General features: G+C 39.3%; 1 protein-coding gene across 1 annotated transcript in view; it reads left to right on the top strand.

Moving 5' to 3' along the window:
• Window positions 1–18,868, top strand: part of Vav3 (vav guanine nucleotide exchange factor 3) — a 357,495-nt gene that overhangs the window by 144,183 nt on the left and 194,444 nt on the right. Inside the window, exon 3 of the mRNA XM_077791577.1 lies at window positions 16,842–16,900. Coding sequence (XP_077647703.1) covers window positions 16,842–16,900 — 59 coding nt within the window. The remainder of the gene's footprint in view (window positions 1–16,841; window positions 16,901–18,868) is intronic.

Genomic DNA, 18,868 nt, shown 5'->3' with positions numbered 1-18,868 from the left:
TCATTTCACCAGAAGGGCTGAGCTTCTTTTCTACATCCTTTGAGAGGATTATTTTCTCTGTGCCAGTTCTTGGTAAATACTCATACCCTAAGGGAAATTTAGATTATCTGGGATTAACCACAAGTATTCAGAGGGTCTAATGACTAAATAGTGTTCCTTGCATTGCAAAATATCTGAGATCCAGAAAAAGAAGTCTTCCAGAGCTCTTAAGGTAGAAATCCTCCTTAGGATTTAAAGGCCACAGGTGACAGAGTTTTAAAGCAACAGCTATTGTCCTGCTGTTTTGAAAATTGCTATGCACGTAATTCAGTAGAAGTCAACACTAAAGGGAAAATTGCAAAGACTTGGAATGGAAAAGAAGAGGGATACCAAAATGGGAATTAAATAGTAAAAGTTAATTTTCAGCTTTTTATCTTAAGTCAAAATGCAAGTCAATTTCAAAAAGCTGATTAAATACAGTATATTGAGGTTGAGTATAAAACTGATTGTGATCATCATGGTCCTCAGCTAAGACTATAAAAATGGAAAAACAAGATGAAGGGAAAAATTGAGTCACTAATTGCTATAAAAATCCTATTTTATTAGTACTGGTCTATATGTGTCACAACACATAACCCACAGATAATTTCAGAATCCTCAGTTGAGAGTAGGCTCAGGCCAGCCCCAGATTTGTCACTCTAGCCTGACTCAGGTTCAGGTTAGCCCAGACGTAAGATGCCCTGGCCACAAGTATTTCTGGCAATTCTTGACAGTTCTGGGTCAGCTATTTCAACCAGTCATCAGCAGAGCTATCTTTGTTTCTCTCTGGAAGAGCATCAAATTTCTAAATAATGCTTGGACTTAATCCTCTTCGTAAAGCATCTTCTACACCATAATTATCAAGAGTCAGATCAGATTTCCTAGAGTTTGCTGAAGCTGGACCCACTTCCTGGGATCAGGTACATCCAAGAGAGCACAGATTGAATTGATCTCAAACATCTATTTCCTTTACCATTTCCCAAGTTCACTCCCTGATGAATTCAGAGCTGGACTTTGTTAAAACAGCTTCCTCCTAGGCTCAAGCCTTCCTCTAAACTATCTTGTGCAGCCATCAGATGAGTTGTTTTTGATATGTTACTTTGGGGCAGTTAATTCTCTAGTTCAAAAACCTGTTTTGATTCCCCATAGTATAAATAATGATGTCCTTGGTCTGTCATTTAAAGCTGGCTGCTTCCAACTTGCCTCTTGGACCGTATTTCATACTCCTCACCTCCAAGTATTTGCTCCTATTGTGTATGCCACCAGGCAGTTCCTTGTCAGATATAGCTATTAAGTATCTGTGTGCCATACAATGTTCTAGATGCTACAGATACTGCAGGATGCTACTGTGAACGAGGATATCAGACTCCCTGCTCTCATGGAGCTTGAATGTCTAGTCCAGGAAGACAGAAAATAAACATATGTAATATTTCGAAAGGGAGAAGTTAGGACAGATAAAAAAATTGACAGTGGGTATTGCTATTTGGATCTCTGAAAAGCTCATATTTTGAAAAATTGGTCATCATTGCAGCAAGGTTCAGAAGTGGAGCTTTTAGGCAGTAATTAGGGCTATACACTCATCAGTAGATTAATCCATGTGATGGATTAATAATTTGGATGGATTATTTAGTGGGAACTGTAAGCTTGTGGGCAGGGCTGGAAGAGGTGGTCACTGGGAGGAGTGGTCTTGCACTATATCTGTCCCTGGCTTCTTTTTTCTCTTTCCTTTTTTCTCTCTCTTCCCTTCTCTCTCCCTCTTCTTCCCACCTCTGTTCCCTGGCTGCTGTTACTTGATCAGCTTTTCTGCACCATGCCGTTCTACCATGATGTCCTTCTTTACCTCAGGGCCAGAGCAATAGAGTTGGCAGACCATGGGCTGAACCTCTAAAACCCAGAGCCTGAAATAAACTTTACCTCCTCTAAATTGTACTTGTCAGGTATTTTGGTCACAGCAATGGAAATCTGGCTAACACAGAGGGATAGAGGACTGGTACCCTGTCTTTTAACTCCTATTGACATGTCTGGCTCTTCAATTTTTATAGCACTAATCATGGGCTATTTTGATTTTTTTTTTATGGTTTTAGTTATATAATCTGGATCAGATTACCTGTGTGCAGATTTTCTGTGTACTTAAAGCCCTGTGACTATGGCAAATTTCTTAGCTACACTGAGGAAGAGTAAGATTATCTTTTAAATGAGGATAATTGTGTGCATAAAGTTGTCTGAGAGTGTTTAAGAATTTCTGCAAAGTGCTGAGTACAGAGGTGGATGTTATGTGCATATCTGTGTGCACAAGCTTGTGTATAATATATAACAGTGTTTGATTGTTTACCATTGTAATTTTTGTTTGGATAAGGTTAATTTTAAATCCATGTAATCATTTATACTGCTCAACAGAGAAACAACCATTCAAGATACAGAATAATACGTTTCCTGACCATCTGTTTAAAAGGCACCAGAGGAAGCAGCACTCACTGCTGGGCTCTAGGCTTTGGGCACTGTTCTGTTTTCACCGGGTCCTGTTGTGTTCACTGCTTCTCTTATTTTCAATTTGCTACTACAAGATTTTACATATAAATTATTTCCCCTAGCTAAATGCTTTGCCCTTGTTAGTAAGATATGGAAATTTGAATTAACTGATGATCTTAGGAATTTTTGACACATTTTTGTACATGAATTTTTACTCAAATGCTACAGACCAAACTTAACTCATAAAGATGTTTTAAGCATTTGCACTACTACATAATGGGTGGTCCTGCTTTAGTAAATAGTAGAGTCTTTTTGCATACATCTTGTGTTTGTACAAATGCACTCTAGGATGTTTGCACAATGGCAAAATCGCCTGACAATGCATTTTTCAGGATGCAGCCCTGTTGTTAAGTGACATAGTACAGTGTAAAGACACTGGCAGCAGCACTTGCTCTTAGCAGATGGGGATGTTAGGACTTGGGCTCATGTCTGGTTAGGTCATTTGATTGTCATGTTTCTAGAAATCATTCCATCTCTCTGACCCTCAGAGGGTTCTCATTTTAAAATGAAAATATAGGTTTTGTGTTTAAATAAAAATGACCACTTAACCTACTGCCTGACAATCAAAGGCACTCAATAATTAATTGCTAAATTAAAGAATGGGAGGAAAAAAATCCCTGATTCTGTTTGACTTCAGGAACTCATAGTGCTACTCTATTCAAGCCTGTGATTTTTCAACCCTTGCTGCTTATTAGAATTACCAAGGAAGCTTTAAAAATTCCATTGTCAAGGCTTCATCATACAGCGTATTTCCTGAAGATAAGGCCTGGTGAGTATTTCCCCCAAGCTAAATTATTGCAATATTTGTTCTTCGGGTCTCCACCGTCTGTCTCCCTTTAATTTAATCTATTGAACTGGCAGTACAGTTTTCCTAGAAAACAAACTGAAATATGTTCCTGCTTCCTTAAAAACTTGTGGGCCTAGCAAATGAAATTCTAACTTTAAAATGCCATCTGAACCTAACTTGCTTTGCTAGTACCTGGGAAATTGTTACTGTGGCTTGTCAAGTTTGAAAAATGGAGCCAAGCCAGAGGGGAAGCCCTGAGCGGGAGGCAGGGATCTGGGAGTCCATTCCATGCAGACTAACTCAAACTTTGGTGAGATCATTATCTCTGGAACTAAATGACCTTCACTGTTTGGAAGAAAGAACAAGAAGGGGTGAATGCTTAGAAACAAGTGGAAGGATTCAGAAGTGTTATCAGGCACTGAAAAATATTAATGTTTCTTTTTTTGTGTGTGTGAAAAACGAAGGGAAGACCTGATCACTCATTAGCAATCAGATCTCAACTTCTGTGTCCCCTCCTCAGAGAAGCTTTCCTAGAATCTTATACTCTCCTACAGGACTCTGTGCCATTTCTCCTTAACTCATATCATCAGTAATTGTGCATGTGTGTTTTTGTGATTATCCTCTCGTCTCCCAGCTCGACTGCGAGCACACTGGGGGGCCAAGGTCTTGTCCAGTTTGTCCAATGAGTATCTGCAGGGCTGAGCTGGCATGTCTGCCTGGGTGATTGCTGGCTCCATAGGACTTATCAAGGGACATTCACAGATGGTGAGAAATGTGAAGCCCTCCTTCTTTTCAGTACCTGTTGGACCTTCCTCTGGTTTCACTGAGGAGGATGGTGGGCATCTAGAAGTGTCAGTGTCTGCTCTGATTTGACCATGTCAAGTTGTGGGATCTTTGGGATGTCACACCACTCTGAAGCTGCCCCTGCTTTTGTAGAATGAAGGATTGGCCCAGGCCTTTCCTCACTGAGGATCTCCTTGCTTTCCCACCATGCTCTGATTTCTCTGGAGGGTTTTGTGCAGACCTGTGCTGTCTATTGGCCATTCATTAACTACACATGGCTATGAGCACTCAAAATTCAGCTAGTCTGAATTGAGATGCATTGTAACTTGATCTACAAAATCATGTGTGTAAATTAACTATAAAAAAACTGACGTAAAAAATTTATAACATTTGACAAACTTGTTAAATAAATTTACTTATTAAGTAAATTTAAAAAGGTCATTGGATATATGCTCAATATACAAAATCAAATATATTTTTGTAAACTATTAACAAGGAGAAAACAAAATTTAAAATGAATCACATTTATAACAGGATGTCACCAAATATAATACTAAATATAATACTAAATATAATACTTCATGTGCATTATCTCTATACTGAAAAATGTATAAAATATTACTAAAAATTCACTAAAGAAGACCTAAATAAATGAAGAGACATACTATGTTCAACAGATTTTAAAAAAACAACCTGATCTAAAATGTTTTGGCTTTCATATTGATTACATGTTGGAATGATCTGTAGATGTGTTGAATTACATAAAATAATATGAAAATTAATTTCACCTTTAATTTTTTTTCAAACAAGTCTTTTTAGAATTTTCGAGTTATATGCTTGGCTTATGCATTTCTATTGACTAGCTCTGGTCTAGAAACTACTTTTCTAACATGATAATTAATTTACCTGCATTTTAATTGTTCATATGCATATGAAAATGAGTGTTCTCAAGCAGATTATGAAATGACCAGTATTATCAAACCAGCCAGAAGAGAGATTGTAAGGACTGTCATTTTATTCTACTCCTGTAGGTAAAGTTTTAATTTATGCTAGGTGGTATGAGATATGAGAATCACATGCAGAGGACTTGCTCTTCATTTTCTGGGAGCATTCCTGAGGCTGGGACTGAAGATGGAGCATCTTCAGGCTGCTCATCAGTGACAGATGCTTCTCTACTGTGAGAAGCATTCGTTCATTCATTCTAACATAGTTCAGGAAGCAGACACGTTTGCCAGTGAGTTGCAGGATTTCAAAAGGGAGCCGAGTTGGGAAAATGTGTTGACTTTGTCCATCTTTGAACATTAATTAAGTTTTCCAAGTCCCATAAGTCATGTAGAACCCTCTCAGTCCACTTCAGATCACATAAGATCATGGTCTGACATGAACACAAGACACGCTCTTCCAATTGGAGTCGAATAACAGCCACAGTGGCTTCCTGGTGAACTTCTGATGACTGCTCATTATAGGGCTGCTCTGTAGAGTGACTTGAATGGTTCAGTGAAGGACCCTTGTTCACTTAGAGTCTGCAGTTAAATTCCTGTTCTTGGCATTGAACGAGTTAAAAGTGCTACATAATCATTGTAGCCTATATGTCTGCTAAGCAAGGGATAATTTGCAAATACAATTAGATTTTTGAAACTAAAGTGTTTCTTTTACAGTTGTGAACAAACAATTGAATTCCTTATTATTTCCTGACTTTATCAACACATTCAAACAGTCCAGCTTAAATTTAGGAGGGGCAGTGCTTCTTTCTTTTTTTTTTTTTTCCTAAATATTTTTTTGGTCATAGATGGACACACAATATCTTTGTTTATTAATTTATTTTTTTATGTGGTGCTGAGGCTTGAATCCAGTGCTTCACACCTGCAAGGCAAGCATTCCACCACTGAGCCACATCCTCAGCCCAAGTGCTTATTTCTTAATAGAAATTATGCTTCCAGACAGCTACTGCTTTGGTATTTATTTGGACCAGGGGCATGGCTGAAATATTGGAAGAAAAGTTTCTCACAATCACTCATTTGGTGTGAGAAAAAATTAGCATTACTGGTCCCAGTTTCCTTTTTTTTTCTTTCCCCTATTTGGTCTTTTGTTTTAATTTTGTATCTACTTCTGTAAATTATTTTAATGTGAATTTTATGCAGTAATTTATGTGCACCGTGGAGGAACCTGCCTGGAGCACAGTGGGCAGCGTGGTTGGGGATGGCTGGCATGGCAGGTGTGGCGGGGTAGGCAGAGTGAGGCTGGAAGCAGACTGTGAAGACCCTTGAGTGTGCTTTTAAGGAATTGGAGCTCTTTGCATGAGGGCTACCATTTAAGAATTTTAAGGTGGGGTTGGTGGTAATGGTGGTGTGATTAGGCTGACAGCTTGGAAATCCTGTGCTGCTTCTGATAGCCAGATGCAGGATGAATTTGAAGGGAATGAAATTGGGGGTCTGAAGATAAATTAGCAGCTATTCTAATACTTGAGACAAAAAACATGGTCTGGATTAAGATAGAGGCACAGGAAGAGGGAAGGAGTTGGATCCAGAGAGGCTTAAAAGGATAGATTGATAGGGTTTAGATCTAGAGCATGATTGTAGACAGTTTTCCCAGTGTCTAGCTGTGGGGAGGAAGGAAGTGGGACTGTGGGGTCATTGGGAATAGGGAGGAGAAGCAAGGTCAAAGGGAAGATGCTCTCTCTGGGTTCTTCAGAGGCAGAATACTGAGGCCAAGATGGCAAAGGCTGCTGGACTGCTGTGCTGTGAAAATGCCTCATGGGACAAGTGCAAAGCCACTCTTTTTTTTCGGGGGGGGGGGTAGGTTTGCCACTTCCCCCTTTTATTAGGACTTTAAGGCAAATCCCTGATACCATGTCATTTCTTCCATATATGTCGGAATTCATCTTAATACCATCGTCATCACAGCAAATTCCTTAATACCACCAAGCGTCCAGCCTGTTCACATTCCAGGATTGTCTCTAAAACGGCTTCTTACCATGAGTTTGTTGTCAGCACTCCAGCCCCGAGGTTTCTCTGTGCCTCTGGCTGCCTGGAGAAGGTGTTGTCTGACGGCATCCCTCAAGGTCTGTTGCCATGCTTCCTCTTGATGGGCTGAGCTGGCCCTCTTCACCCTGCTTCCTGTGACCTCATTTCCAAGCCTAGGTGCCTCTGTTAATAGGGAATCATTTTCTGGTACCAGGGATTAGGCAAAAGAGCTCTACCACTAAGGTGTACCCCCGGCCTTTTTATTTTTTCAGACAGGGTCTCACTAAGTTGCTGAGGCTGTCCCTGAATCTGTGATCTTCCTGCTTTGACCTCCTGAGTTGCTGGGGTTATAGGTGTGCACCACTGTACCTGGCCCCATTAACTGGAATTCTTTATTACTATTATTTATTCTAATTTGTTATGCACGGTGGCAGAATGTAATTCATTTCATATTACACATATAGAGCACAATTTTTCAAGTCACTGATTGTACACAAAGTATTTTCACACCATTTGTGTCTTCATACATATACTTAGGGTAATGATGTCTAACTCATATCACCATCATTCCTACCCCCTTGCCCCCTCCCTTTCCCTCCCTTGCTTTTGTTCCATATAAAGTTCCTCCATTCCTCCCATGCTCCTCCTCCATATCCATTATGAGTCAGCATCCTCATATCAAAGAAAACATTTGGTCTTTGGTTTTTTGGAATTGACTAACTTCACTTAGCATTATATTTTCCAACTCCATCCATTTACCTGCAAATGCCATGATTTTATTCTCTTTTAGTGTTGAATAGTATTCCATTGTGTATATATACCAAAGTTTCCCTATCCATTCATCTACTGAAGGGCATCTGAGTAGGAAACATAATTGAGCTATTGTGAATTGTGTTGCTATAAACATTAATATGGTTGTGTCCCTGTAGTATGCTGTTCTTAAGTTCTTTGGGTTATAAACCAAGGAGTGGGATAGCTGGGTAAAATGATGGTTCCATTCCCAGTTGTCCAAGCAATCTCCATACTACTTTCCAGATTGGCTTCAGTCCCACCAGCAATGTATGAGTGTGCTTTTTCTCCTACATTCTCGCCAACACTTACTGTTATCTGTATTTTTGATCGCTGCCATTCTGACTGAATGACATGAAATCTTAGAGTAGTTTTGATTTGCATTTTTCTAACTGGTAGAGATTGAACATTTTTTTCATGTTTGTTGATTGATTGTATATCCTCTTCTGAGAAGTGTCTGTTCAGTTCCTTGGCCCATTTATTGATTGGGTTATTTTTTATTTTTGCGTTAAGATTTTTGAGTGTTTTATATATCCCAGAGATTAGTGCTCTATCTGATGTGCTTGTGGTAAAGATTCTCTCCCATTCTGTAGGTTCTCTATTCACCTTACTGATTATTCCTTTTGCTGAGAAGAAGCTTTATTGATCCCATTTATTGATTCTTGGTTTTAATTCTTATATTATAGGAGTCTTATTAAGGAAGTTGGGGCCTAATCTGACATGATGGAGATTTGGGCCTACTCTTTCTTCCATTAGGCACAAGGTTGGCCAGAGATCCGGAGAGAGGTCTGCCCACACGCCCTGCTACACTGCTGCCTAATGATCTGGACAGAGGCCCAACCCAGTGCCAACATGGGGAGTCACCCTGGTCTGGGGTTCCTTCTTCACCAAAGCGTGGCTCTACGGCTTAACTGGAATTCTTAAAAAGCAAAACCCCTCATCAGAAATTAGAATAACCTGAGATACACCTGGGATCAGTCAGTCATTGGCCTTCAGCTCTGGCAGTAGGGAGCTGCCCATCAAGCTGGCAAAGCTTGTTTCTGCCTGGGTGGGCACAGGCACCTCAAGTTGAGAACTGAGAAACGACCTGCAGCAAGCACAGCCACCACTCTCTGCTGTCCCACCCAGCCACACTTGCCAGCTCCAGGGTCATGAGCAACTCCAAGCCACTGACCAATGGAGAGAGCATGGACAGAGGGAGCTCCTGTTGCCCATCAGGCAGGCAGCCAGCCCCAACCCAGCCAGCTTCTGGGCACCACCCAGCGCCAGACACATGCGCTGGCAGGCCTGGTGCATCCGTGGCAATGAGCAACCCAAGACCTCAGCACCCAGGCTGGCACAGGGAGCTGCCCCCACCTGGCCACACGACACACCAACTTCAACTTCCCAGTGTAGACAATTCCACGCTTAACCAAATAAGAAATATATAATTTAGGAATTGGCAACTACACAAAGCTTCCCAGAGAATAAGGTGCCAGTGACTCTTCTTAGAATGCATGTCCTCCCTGGATATGCTTTGATGATTGGGGAGAGGGGCTAATTTTCACCCACAAAGCCTCTGTTAACCTGTGACAAAAAAAGTGTCTGGAAAAATCCCAGCTGCCCTTCTGTGCATCCCAGGGTCACCTCTTCTCAAGGAATTTTAGGACCTCCCTAAATTCCTCTGTCCAAGGACCCAGCTGACCTTGGTATCGCCTGTGGGTTGCCATGTACCTTGTCACACTATCTGAGTTCACTTGCATCTGTCTACCCTGTGTGCTTTCCTAATGGACTGGGGGCTTTTGGAGAGCAGGGAATATGGCATCTTCTCTTGGCTGCTCTCAGCTTGCAGCATCTTGATCTGGTGTATCTAGTGCCTAGTGAGTGTTCTGTAGATGTTTACTGCATAAATGCAGGAGATGTGGAGCATGGTGAAGAGCTGGCATTAACTCTGCTACTGCCTATTCTGACTTCAGGGGGGCTTGTTGGTTTTGGAGGACTTGTGGGTTTTTTTTTTCTTTTTTTAGTAGGCAGAAGGGGATATTGAATGAGAATGGCTTCCAGAGGTCCCTGGAATTCAAAATCATTAAGAATCACTGAATAAAATTTGGTGGCTCTAGGGTAGAGTTGGTGTGTGGGGGCATATGGGATTTACTAAAGGAATTGTCTGGTGCTATAGTTTGGCTCTAGAATGTCCCTCCAACGGCCCATGTGGTAAAGGATTGGTCTGCAGCCTTTAGTGCTATTGGAAGGTGGTGGGACCTAAGGGGAGGAAATTAGGTCACTGGGGCTGTGTCCTTGAACATTGCAATTAAACATTGACATTGCAATTAAATGACAAACATACTCTAGTGAAATCGATTTTTTTGTTTATTTGGGGCAGTGATGTATGGGGGTGATGGAGAGGATGGGAGGATGGGTGTCAAAGTTTCTCTGAGCCCACCCCTATGTTCTTGTCTACTCTTAGAGTTCTTTCAAGTCTCTGTGAGGTGGGCCTCCCATTTTCTTATCTGAAGTGCTTTGTAAAGACCAAATTTTACTGATGATGCTGATAACAACAACCATGATGGCTGTTATTTACTTAGGAAACAATGGTAGCAGTACAGGATGTTCTTCTATGGGTTGTAGGCATAGATTAACCTTCACAGTAAACTTGTTTGATAGCTTGTTGACATTGTTATATTGTTAATATTGACAGGTTTGTGATATTGTTGCGTAATTTCACAGGTGAGGGAACTAAGACATAATGAATTTCATGCTTATCCAATCTGTTAAGAGGCTGAGCAGGGATGTGAACCCAGGAAAACCTAACCCCACACCTGCACACCTAACCAGAGCATGTGCCTTTCCTAAAGGGGGTTTGTGTTCTCTGTAGTTTTAATTTTGAAAATAAAAAATGGAATAATCTTTATGTTTATGATATTACATTCAGCACAGACTATAGTTTAGATCCATTTAAACTATATGGATACCCTACTGTTGTGAACAATGGAAATTCATTAACTCTGGTTTATCATCTTGATACAGAAATGCAGCTTTGTTCTTTTTTTCTGCCTGGACTGCTGTGCTTTGCTCACAGACGAGGTTCCAGGGACATTTTCCAGCAGCATCCTGTGGTTCCAAGCAATAGCCAGCTGATTTAGGAAGTCCTGGAGATGTGTGGTTGGAAGCGACACTAAGCTGCAGTGTATCCTAATGGGGATAATTTACTGTGTGAAATTAGAATGGCAAAGAAAATTAAGATAATGAGTTCTTTTCATTTCCTGGGAGACTTAGGTGAAATATATTGTTAATCTGAAACTCACCATCTGGTCGGGTTTAGAATTGGGCCCCATTTGTCAGAGAGTCTGGCGTCTGGGGTTCCTGGGTAACACGAGGTCTCTGGGCTGCCTCTGGGTTGCAGCTAACCTGGTCTACAGGACTCTCAGGCCCACACTCCCAGTTACCTCTTCTGGGTGCTAGGTTTTTCTCCACTCCCCGGGGCATTTGCTCTGAGCTTACAGAAACCCATGGTGTTGCATGCAGGACTGAAGCCTCAGCTGCCAGATGGCACTTTATACTGTGGTGCTGTGATGCTGTGGACCCCTCCTGGGATCAGGAAGCTGGCTTTGCACTTGGGCTCCAGGCTGCAATCATCTGATTGCCCTTTCAGAGCCCAGCTCCTCATGAAGATGCCTTCCTCAGGAAAGCCCAGGGATCCAGCTCCTGTTCAGCCTTCCCTTTGGATCAGGGTGTAGGTTTAGAGGTAAAGCTTCAGCATGGAAAGCCCAAGGAGGCACATCCATGTGAGTTAACTTTTTTGGTAGATCTGTGTGTTGGTGGATCCCCCAGGGATCCTTCTGGTAACTTTCTGAGGGTGGTCTCCTTCACTCAGGCCCCTACATGTAGCCGTCACCGACTGCTGCTCTGTGGATGGCTTAAGATACAAGTCACAATATCAATGGCACTAAGGTGCTCACTAGGCAGAGTGGGAAAATTCATCAGAAGTCTCATAAAGAGTGTAGGTAAAAATGGGCAGCCTCTTCAGCACATTGTTTTACTTAGTAGTTTTAAAACTAACAGGATGGTAAAAATAGAGCTCAAACAAAATAAAAGTCATCATCCGAGAGAAAAAGTTTGAAGTGGGCACTAGCGTGTGTGTTGGCCCTAGGCTTGAGGAGATAGGCCACTCGTTCCTATATTTAATTTTCCTGGTGGGTTTCTTCTTCAATGATTCATTGATTCTTCATTCATTTCCCACTTGTGCCAGCCTAAAGCCCTTTACACATCTTGACATATTGTCCCTTAGTCTCACAACTCCTTTGCAAGGCAAGTGTCATTCATTCATTTTTTTTGTGTGTGTGTGTGTGAAATTGTTGTTCGGAGCCTGGCTGTGAACTAGGTGATGGGAACACAGCAGGCGAGAAGCAGTTTCATTCCTGTACCTGAAAGGTAGTTTTTATTGTGGGAAACACAGACAAATAAAGGGATGACCGGAATGCCTTGTTATGTTCTTGTATGCTCTTCAGGGGTATCTAAGTTCAAGAAAACATCACGGAGAGCCCTACTTCCTATTTAAGAATTTTTCCTATAGCAATGCCTGCCCACAGCTGAAAAGATATTTGGCAGGGATGGTAATTGCAGGTTTTGTAGCAACACGTTGAAAAAGCTCATTGGCAGGAGAATGGCAAAATCATTATTTGCTTACACTGGAGTGTTACACAGCATTAAAATGAATAAAGTAGATCTATACATACTGACATGATTGTGATTTATTTTTAGTGACAAAAGCCTGCAGTAGAAAAATCTGTACAACAAAAACCCATTACTTTAAAGAATAAGAAAAGAGAAAAGGAAAAGACCAAAATTCTCTACAAGTCGCACAGATTCTTAGCTATAGTTTCCTTCCAATGAGGGGAGGGCAACTTTTATATACTAACATTATTTCAATTTGACAAAACAAGCATGTGTTCTTTTCAAACATTTTTTAAAAAGTCAACTATTACTTTAAATAAGGTGATTCTATCCAGGGTCCTATGGAGACACCAAAGACCCAGGCTGGGGCTGGAAGAGGCTGAGAGAAGGCTTCCTAGAGGACTGGAGAGCCTTGCTGAGCTCAGGATGTACCTGTCAGTCTCCCAGAGGGAAGAGGAGAGGAGGGGAAACCCCGTGGGTCTACCTCTCCCAGGGCTTCAACAGTTTGCTAAGATGGCTGAGGGCTCTACATCCTTCTTCAGCCTTTGTGGGGCTCCAGCCACCCTTCCTGAGGATGTCTCGCATCTCCATCTCTTGTCTGTCTCTACGACTGTCATCTTGGTTCACCCTTCTTATTTCTCCTGTGGACGGTTAAGGAAATGCCCTAGGTGTCTCCTGTCCTGTTTCTGCCTCTATCCTCCTTTCCCAGTCTGTCCTTCACTCTGCTGAGTGATCTTTCCAAAATCCAAGTGAGACCCTGTGATCTGTTGCTGAACTTTCTCAAAGACCCTTTACTGCTTCTAAATTGCATCCCCCAACACAGACTTGTAAATCCAGCACAAGAAGCCTCGCTCACCCCCTCCACCTTTCTCCTGCAATGGCTATTATTGACATTATGCCCAGATGATCTTCATTTCTTTATAAATGCCACTCTTCTTGCCCACCAAGGGTTGGACATAGGTAAAGAAAGAAAACACATGATGTAGATTTAGTATAATTGATTGTTAGTCTTTTAACTTGCAAACATTCTTACTAACTTACCTTCCTTTCTGGGAAAGGAAATTTCTATTTAGTTTTCTATTATTTTGAGATAAATAATTTAGAAATTAGCACATTGTAAGGAAAATCATCTTTTTAGTCTACTTGAGGATGTTTTCTCTTGTAAACATTTTTGAATGGATATTTGAAATGGCAAGTCAGTCTCCACCGAGAAGTTTTGAGAATCTGGCATTAATTTGTATATGTGTCTATTCCAAATCCAGATGCACTCTGCCTTTATAGAGTACTCATTGTTCTAAAAACACAGTACTGACTAAACAGTCCTTGTTTGCTTTGGCTAAACTTAGAGTTAATGGATGGACTTTATGTGCGAAAGGATAGACAATAGAACTGACTGGTGGTTCTCCAGACTCACTTGAAGATGCGCTGCATACCATCCTTCCAGCCCCTACCCCCAAATGTGTCTTTGATAGTTTTCTATTACTGAATGGTGACGAATAGTCCTTGTTAAATAAATAATGGGGAGTTGGTTTTAGCTTGTTAATTTTCAGAAAAGTTTTTGCTTAGAACTTGTTCAAGGCAGGGTTAAACTAATAGACTGTCTTTTGGCTCCCTCTGGTGGACATTAATATAAAATTCAAGCTATCTTTTTTCCAGGGTGTGTGTGAAGGGACAGATTGTAGTTGATCTTGTTGGTGGAAAAAAGGCAGGAAATGCATTCTTATTTTGTAAACATATCATTATTATAGAAGACAAAGGAACTTATTACATTACATATAAAATACATTGCTATTAAAATAAATAATAAAATGCATAGCAATAGTACTGCTATTCCTGGGATTTTGTTGTTATTTAGTAGTGACAGTGCTAGACCAAAGTGTGTAATGGAATTAGAGGCAGATTTTACCCTATAACTTTGACATTTCTACAGTAGACTAAAAGCACATGCTTAAATTCAGTATTATAGTTAATTGAGGGATCTAAATACTATTCCACAGATCATTTCAGAACTTTCCAAAAGCTAGACTTTTCACTCAATAATTGCATAATTTTGGAATTTTAGCAAATAATTATTTGAATCAGTTCACTTTGATAAAGTTGTAAGCATTTATTCATTTGTGAGCTTCTGAGTTTACAGACTCGTTGAATTTTTTTTTTTTTTACTTTTATTGGGAACTAATCAATATCAGGTTTTAGCTAAGTGATTATCTTGCCTTGATACACAGTTAACCAGAAAAAAATTGAAGTCTTTCAATTAAATTTTCTTTTTCCCTTTCCTTTTCTCCCCTACCTCTCAAGGTCGTAGCAGGAGGTTATGGTTACACTGTTACATGCTCATCTTGTCACCATGTCCCTTGTTCCATTTAACCTATAAGAACCATCCTAAAGAATTATGCTCCCTTCTGTCTTGTATTAATAAACTTAAAGATTTTTTAAAAAATTATTTTATACTGATAAAATTATATGTATTTGTCCTGTACCACATGTTTTGAAATGTGTATGCATGGTGGAATGGCTGAATTAGGGCTATATCACCTCACATAGTTTTTATTTTTTCATGATGTGAACATTTAAAATTTCTTCCTTTTTTTTAGAATATGTTGTTATTATCTATAGTCACCATGTAAACAGATTTAATTTCTGTACAATAATTTTATTTTATGTAATAATAAAAGTTCACATTTATTGAGTGAAGCATTTGATGAGTATTATTTAATTTAATTCTTTCAGTCACTCCATGAGGTAGTTAATAGTTATTATTTGAATTTTACAGAGTAAAGTTGAGCTTAGGTGAAAATTGGTAACCAGGGCTCCAGGTGTTCTTACTCCAGAGCCATGCATTTCTAACCACCACAACCTACTGCCTCCTGATGCAGGTTGGAGGTGAGTTCTTGTGTCATCAATACCTTTAAAAGGTTTCTGCAGAGGACTGCAGACTTACATTTCGCTGTTGAAGTGAGAAATTTGATTACTTCAACTTGGACAGTTTGTTTTTTCTTTTACCACCCCTTCTCCATTCTGAATGGGCCATATGGTATAACCACTGTAAGTTTTATTTTGTTTAATTTTGAGAGTCAGGATAAATGTTATCTATTATCAGAAAAAGAAGACTATGAGAGAAATACATATTAGGTCATTGGCTTCCTGAGTGTTTTGAATAAGATGATAGGTGAACTTAGTTATAAAAGATTGAAAGGAGGGTAAAATTACGGAGCACTAATGCTGAAACTGTAGCAGGGCACACTTAGGTTTAGATACTGAAGATCTTCGTAAGTAATGTTTGAAATAGATAATCAGGGGTAATTTAGAACAATTTTTTTTTTCTCTGAAAACAGAATAAGGCAATTTTCTTAAAGTTAGTGATTATAAAGAATTGCTACTATTTAAATATTCTGCATGTGTTATTTAATCCTTAAAAAGTCTAATGATCATTAATTATTATTAGAGGCATTATAGAGAAGAAGATTTGAAAGCCTAGAGAAGTTGATGATTTGTCCAAAGCTATCTGCTAATAAGTGGGCACTGGAGGGTTTGAACTCACAGGTCTGACTCAGGTGTCCACCCTTTGAACTGCTTTTCTGTGATGATGGGAAATAAGTGTGAGTCCAGTACAGCAGCCTCTGTGGCTGCTGAGAAATTTAAAATATGACTAGCAAAAAACAAGGAATTGAATTTTTAAAAACTTTAAGTTAATTCATTAACCTCATGTGACTAGTGGTTATCATGACGGAGAACACAGCTTTATGTGATCCCTTAGGGTTTGGAGAAGCAGAGCTATCAGACATTTGGAGTCACCCAGTCTATTTCTTTGTTTTACTGACAAGGAAATGGCAACTCAGATGGGTAGTAATCTGCTTTAACTTGTAAAGCCAAAAAAAAAAAAAAAGGAACAAAGTATAATCCAGGATTTTTTTAAAAAAATCAGGGAATTATAGTTATACATAGCAGTTGGGTTCATTTTTATGAAATCATGCATGCATGGAATTTGATTTTCTCCATTACAATCAACATTCCCCCTGCCTTTCCATTCCCTTGTCCCTATCCCAGTTCTCCTCCATCTACTCTACTGATCTTACTTTCACTTGTCTATTTATTTTTTGATTGATGCTTTACACATACACATAAAGGTGGAATTCAAAATTATGCTGTGTACATATAATCCAGGATCTTATACTTCCCAATCATGACTCCCCCCACTCAGTACTTTTTGGCCTCTGCAAGTTTAAATTTCTTTTACCATTGTAAAAGATTGGAAAACTATGGTTTATCTTATATATGCAGAAATATAGGTTCAGTTAACATTTTCCTCTTTTTCTCAGGTTATAGAAACTTTATCGCGACTTTCTCGAACACCCACAGCATTGGCCACAGGAATCAGGTATGTAGTTCATATGTCACATGCTGTTCATTGTCATGATTATGTATGAAAAGTTTGCAAAACACCTTTATAGGGGCCAAATACACATTTGAAATTTTTTTGAGGAAGTAAGAACTTGTTTGTAGAGTTGAATAAGACACACTAAATGTTGTTTTCAGTTCACTGTGGTGACTGTCTCTGGTATGGTTCATGTTCTTTTAAACCTCCTTCAACATTTCTATACATGGACAAATACAAAGCTTAAGTAAATAAAATATATAAATATATGGTAATACATTTTTTTCCTGTAAAGTAGACCATAAAGATAACTCACAACTTTTAAGAGTTTAAGGATTAATCAGACAAGTATATAATGATATGTATACAAGGATGTGTATTGAAGGTTTGGTAATTCATTAAAAACTTAGAAGTTGGTTAAATAAATTATGCCATCTCCTTGCAGTAGAGCATCTTGCAGTTGGTAAACATAGAAACACAGAGATGTGTTGCTTGGGAATTTTTCTGTTTCTAGTACTACATTCTTAAATCACATCAGTCAGTTAAGACCTAGTAGAAGTGACATTAGGGAATGAAGAAAAGCAGTTTCAGTAGCAACACAGCCAGGCTGCATGGAGATGGAATGGATTTTGTTTTGGACCTTATTTCCTCAGGGCTCCTTATTTCAGTCTGCATTCAACATGGGACTCTGAGTCTGTATTTCTGCCCCTGTTGCTTCCATTTTTTGATGTCCAGCTCATCTTTGGATGCTAAGGGAGAGAGCATACCCTACAGGAGTGCTCAGCACTGGCCAGGCAGCCCAGTCCCTAGATATCAAGCACAGTGGCCCCAGGGAGAGCACTTTACAGACTCTTTCTCAGAAATGGGCCTAGATTTTGTTCAGAAGTGATCTGTAGGCTGCATAGTTCTTTAGCTCCTCCTAATTTGCTCTTCAATACATGATTATCTTCCTATATTGACATGCACTTTATGTTGTTATATGAAAGTGGATTTTTAAGAATATCCCATTTTTATTTATGTTTGTATTTTTTATTCTGGAAGGGCATATGTCAGAAGTATTTTTAATTTTGCTTATCTATATTTTCTGTAATGGACTTGTATTGCCCTAAAAGCATAATTAAATGTGCCTGAATTTATAAAAATAATGATTTTGAAACTTTGCTGTTTCTTGCACATTGATTTGTTTGAAAAACAGTTTCCTTAAATATCTTAAGTATTTATCCAGAATCTCATGTGAATATCTGCTTTTCAAAATAACTAGTAATTATTTAAAACATTTATTATTTTGATGACTTCTCTTGCTTTTATGAAACACATAATGTGCTAGCTGTCTTGTAAGAAAAAATAAACTTTTCAGTCCTGGAGTATAATTACTGTGGCTTTGTTAGGCATAAAAGTAGGGCACTATATTTTTATTATAACAAATACATAGTATGATGAGGCAAACAGGGAAGCCAAATATTAGGAATAGGAGATAAAGTATGATTTTACTAATCAGGGGACAAACATCCTATTCCCTCTGATAAATCTGATTGACTTATTTGTCCAAAGAAATGAAAATTTAAAAAATATAACTTAATTACCTTAAAATCAGAGTAGAAAAACATGTCAAAGCCAGGAATTAGAGATGAAGGGAAGAATGCTTTTGTCTTGTGATCATTTTCATCTATCCTAGTGAACTGGGTCCTTGGAAGGATGGTGTTACAATATTATTTGTCAGGTCAGATCTTTTTTTTTTTTATTGGTTGTTCAAAACCTTACAAAGCTCTTGACATATCATATTTCATACATTAGCTTCAAGTGAGTTATGAACTCCCATTTTTACCCCAAATACAGATTGCAGAATCACATCAGTTACACATCCACATTTTTACATAATGCTATACTAGTATCTTATAGCTGAAAAGAGAGGGTGTTTAACCTGTGAGTGAGAACTCTGTGGGTGCTATGGGGTGCCCTGCAGGGATGTGG

This window comes from Urocitellus parryii, chromosome 11 (assembly GCF_045843805.1).
Source record: "Urocitellus parryii isolate mUroPar1 chromosome 11, mUroPar1.hap1, whole genome shotgun sequence".
Classification (NCBI taxonomy): Eukaryota; Metazoa; Chordata; class Mammalia; order Rodentia; family Sciuridae; genus Urocitellus; species Urocitellus parryii.
Note: the sequence above shows the minus strand (reverse complement) of the source record. Positions and strands in the feature narration are given on the sequence as shown.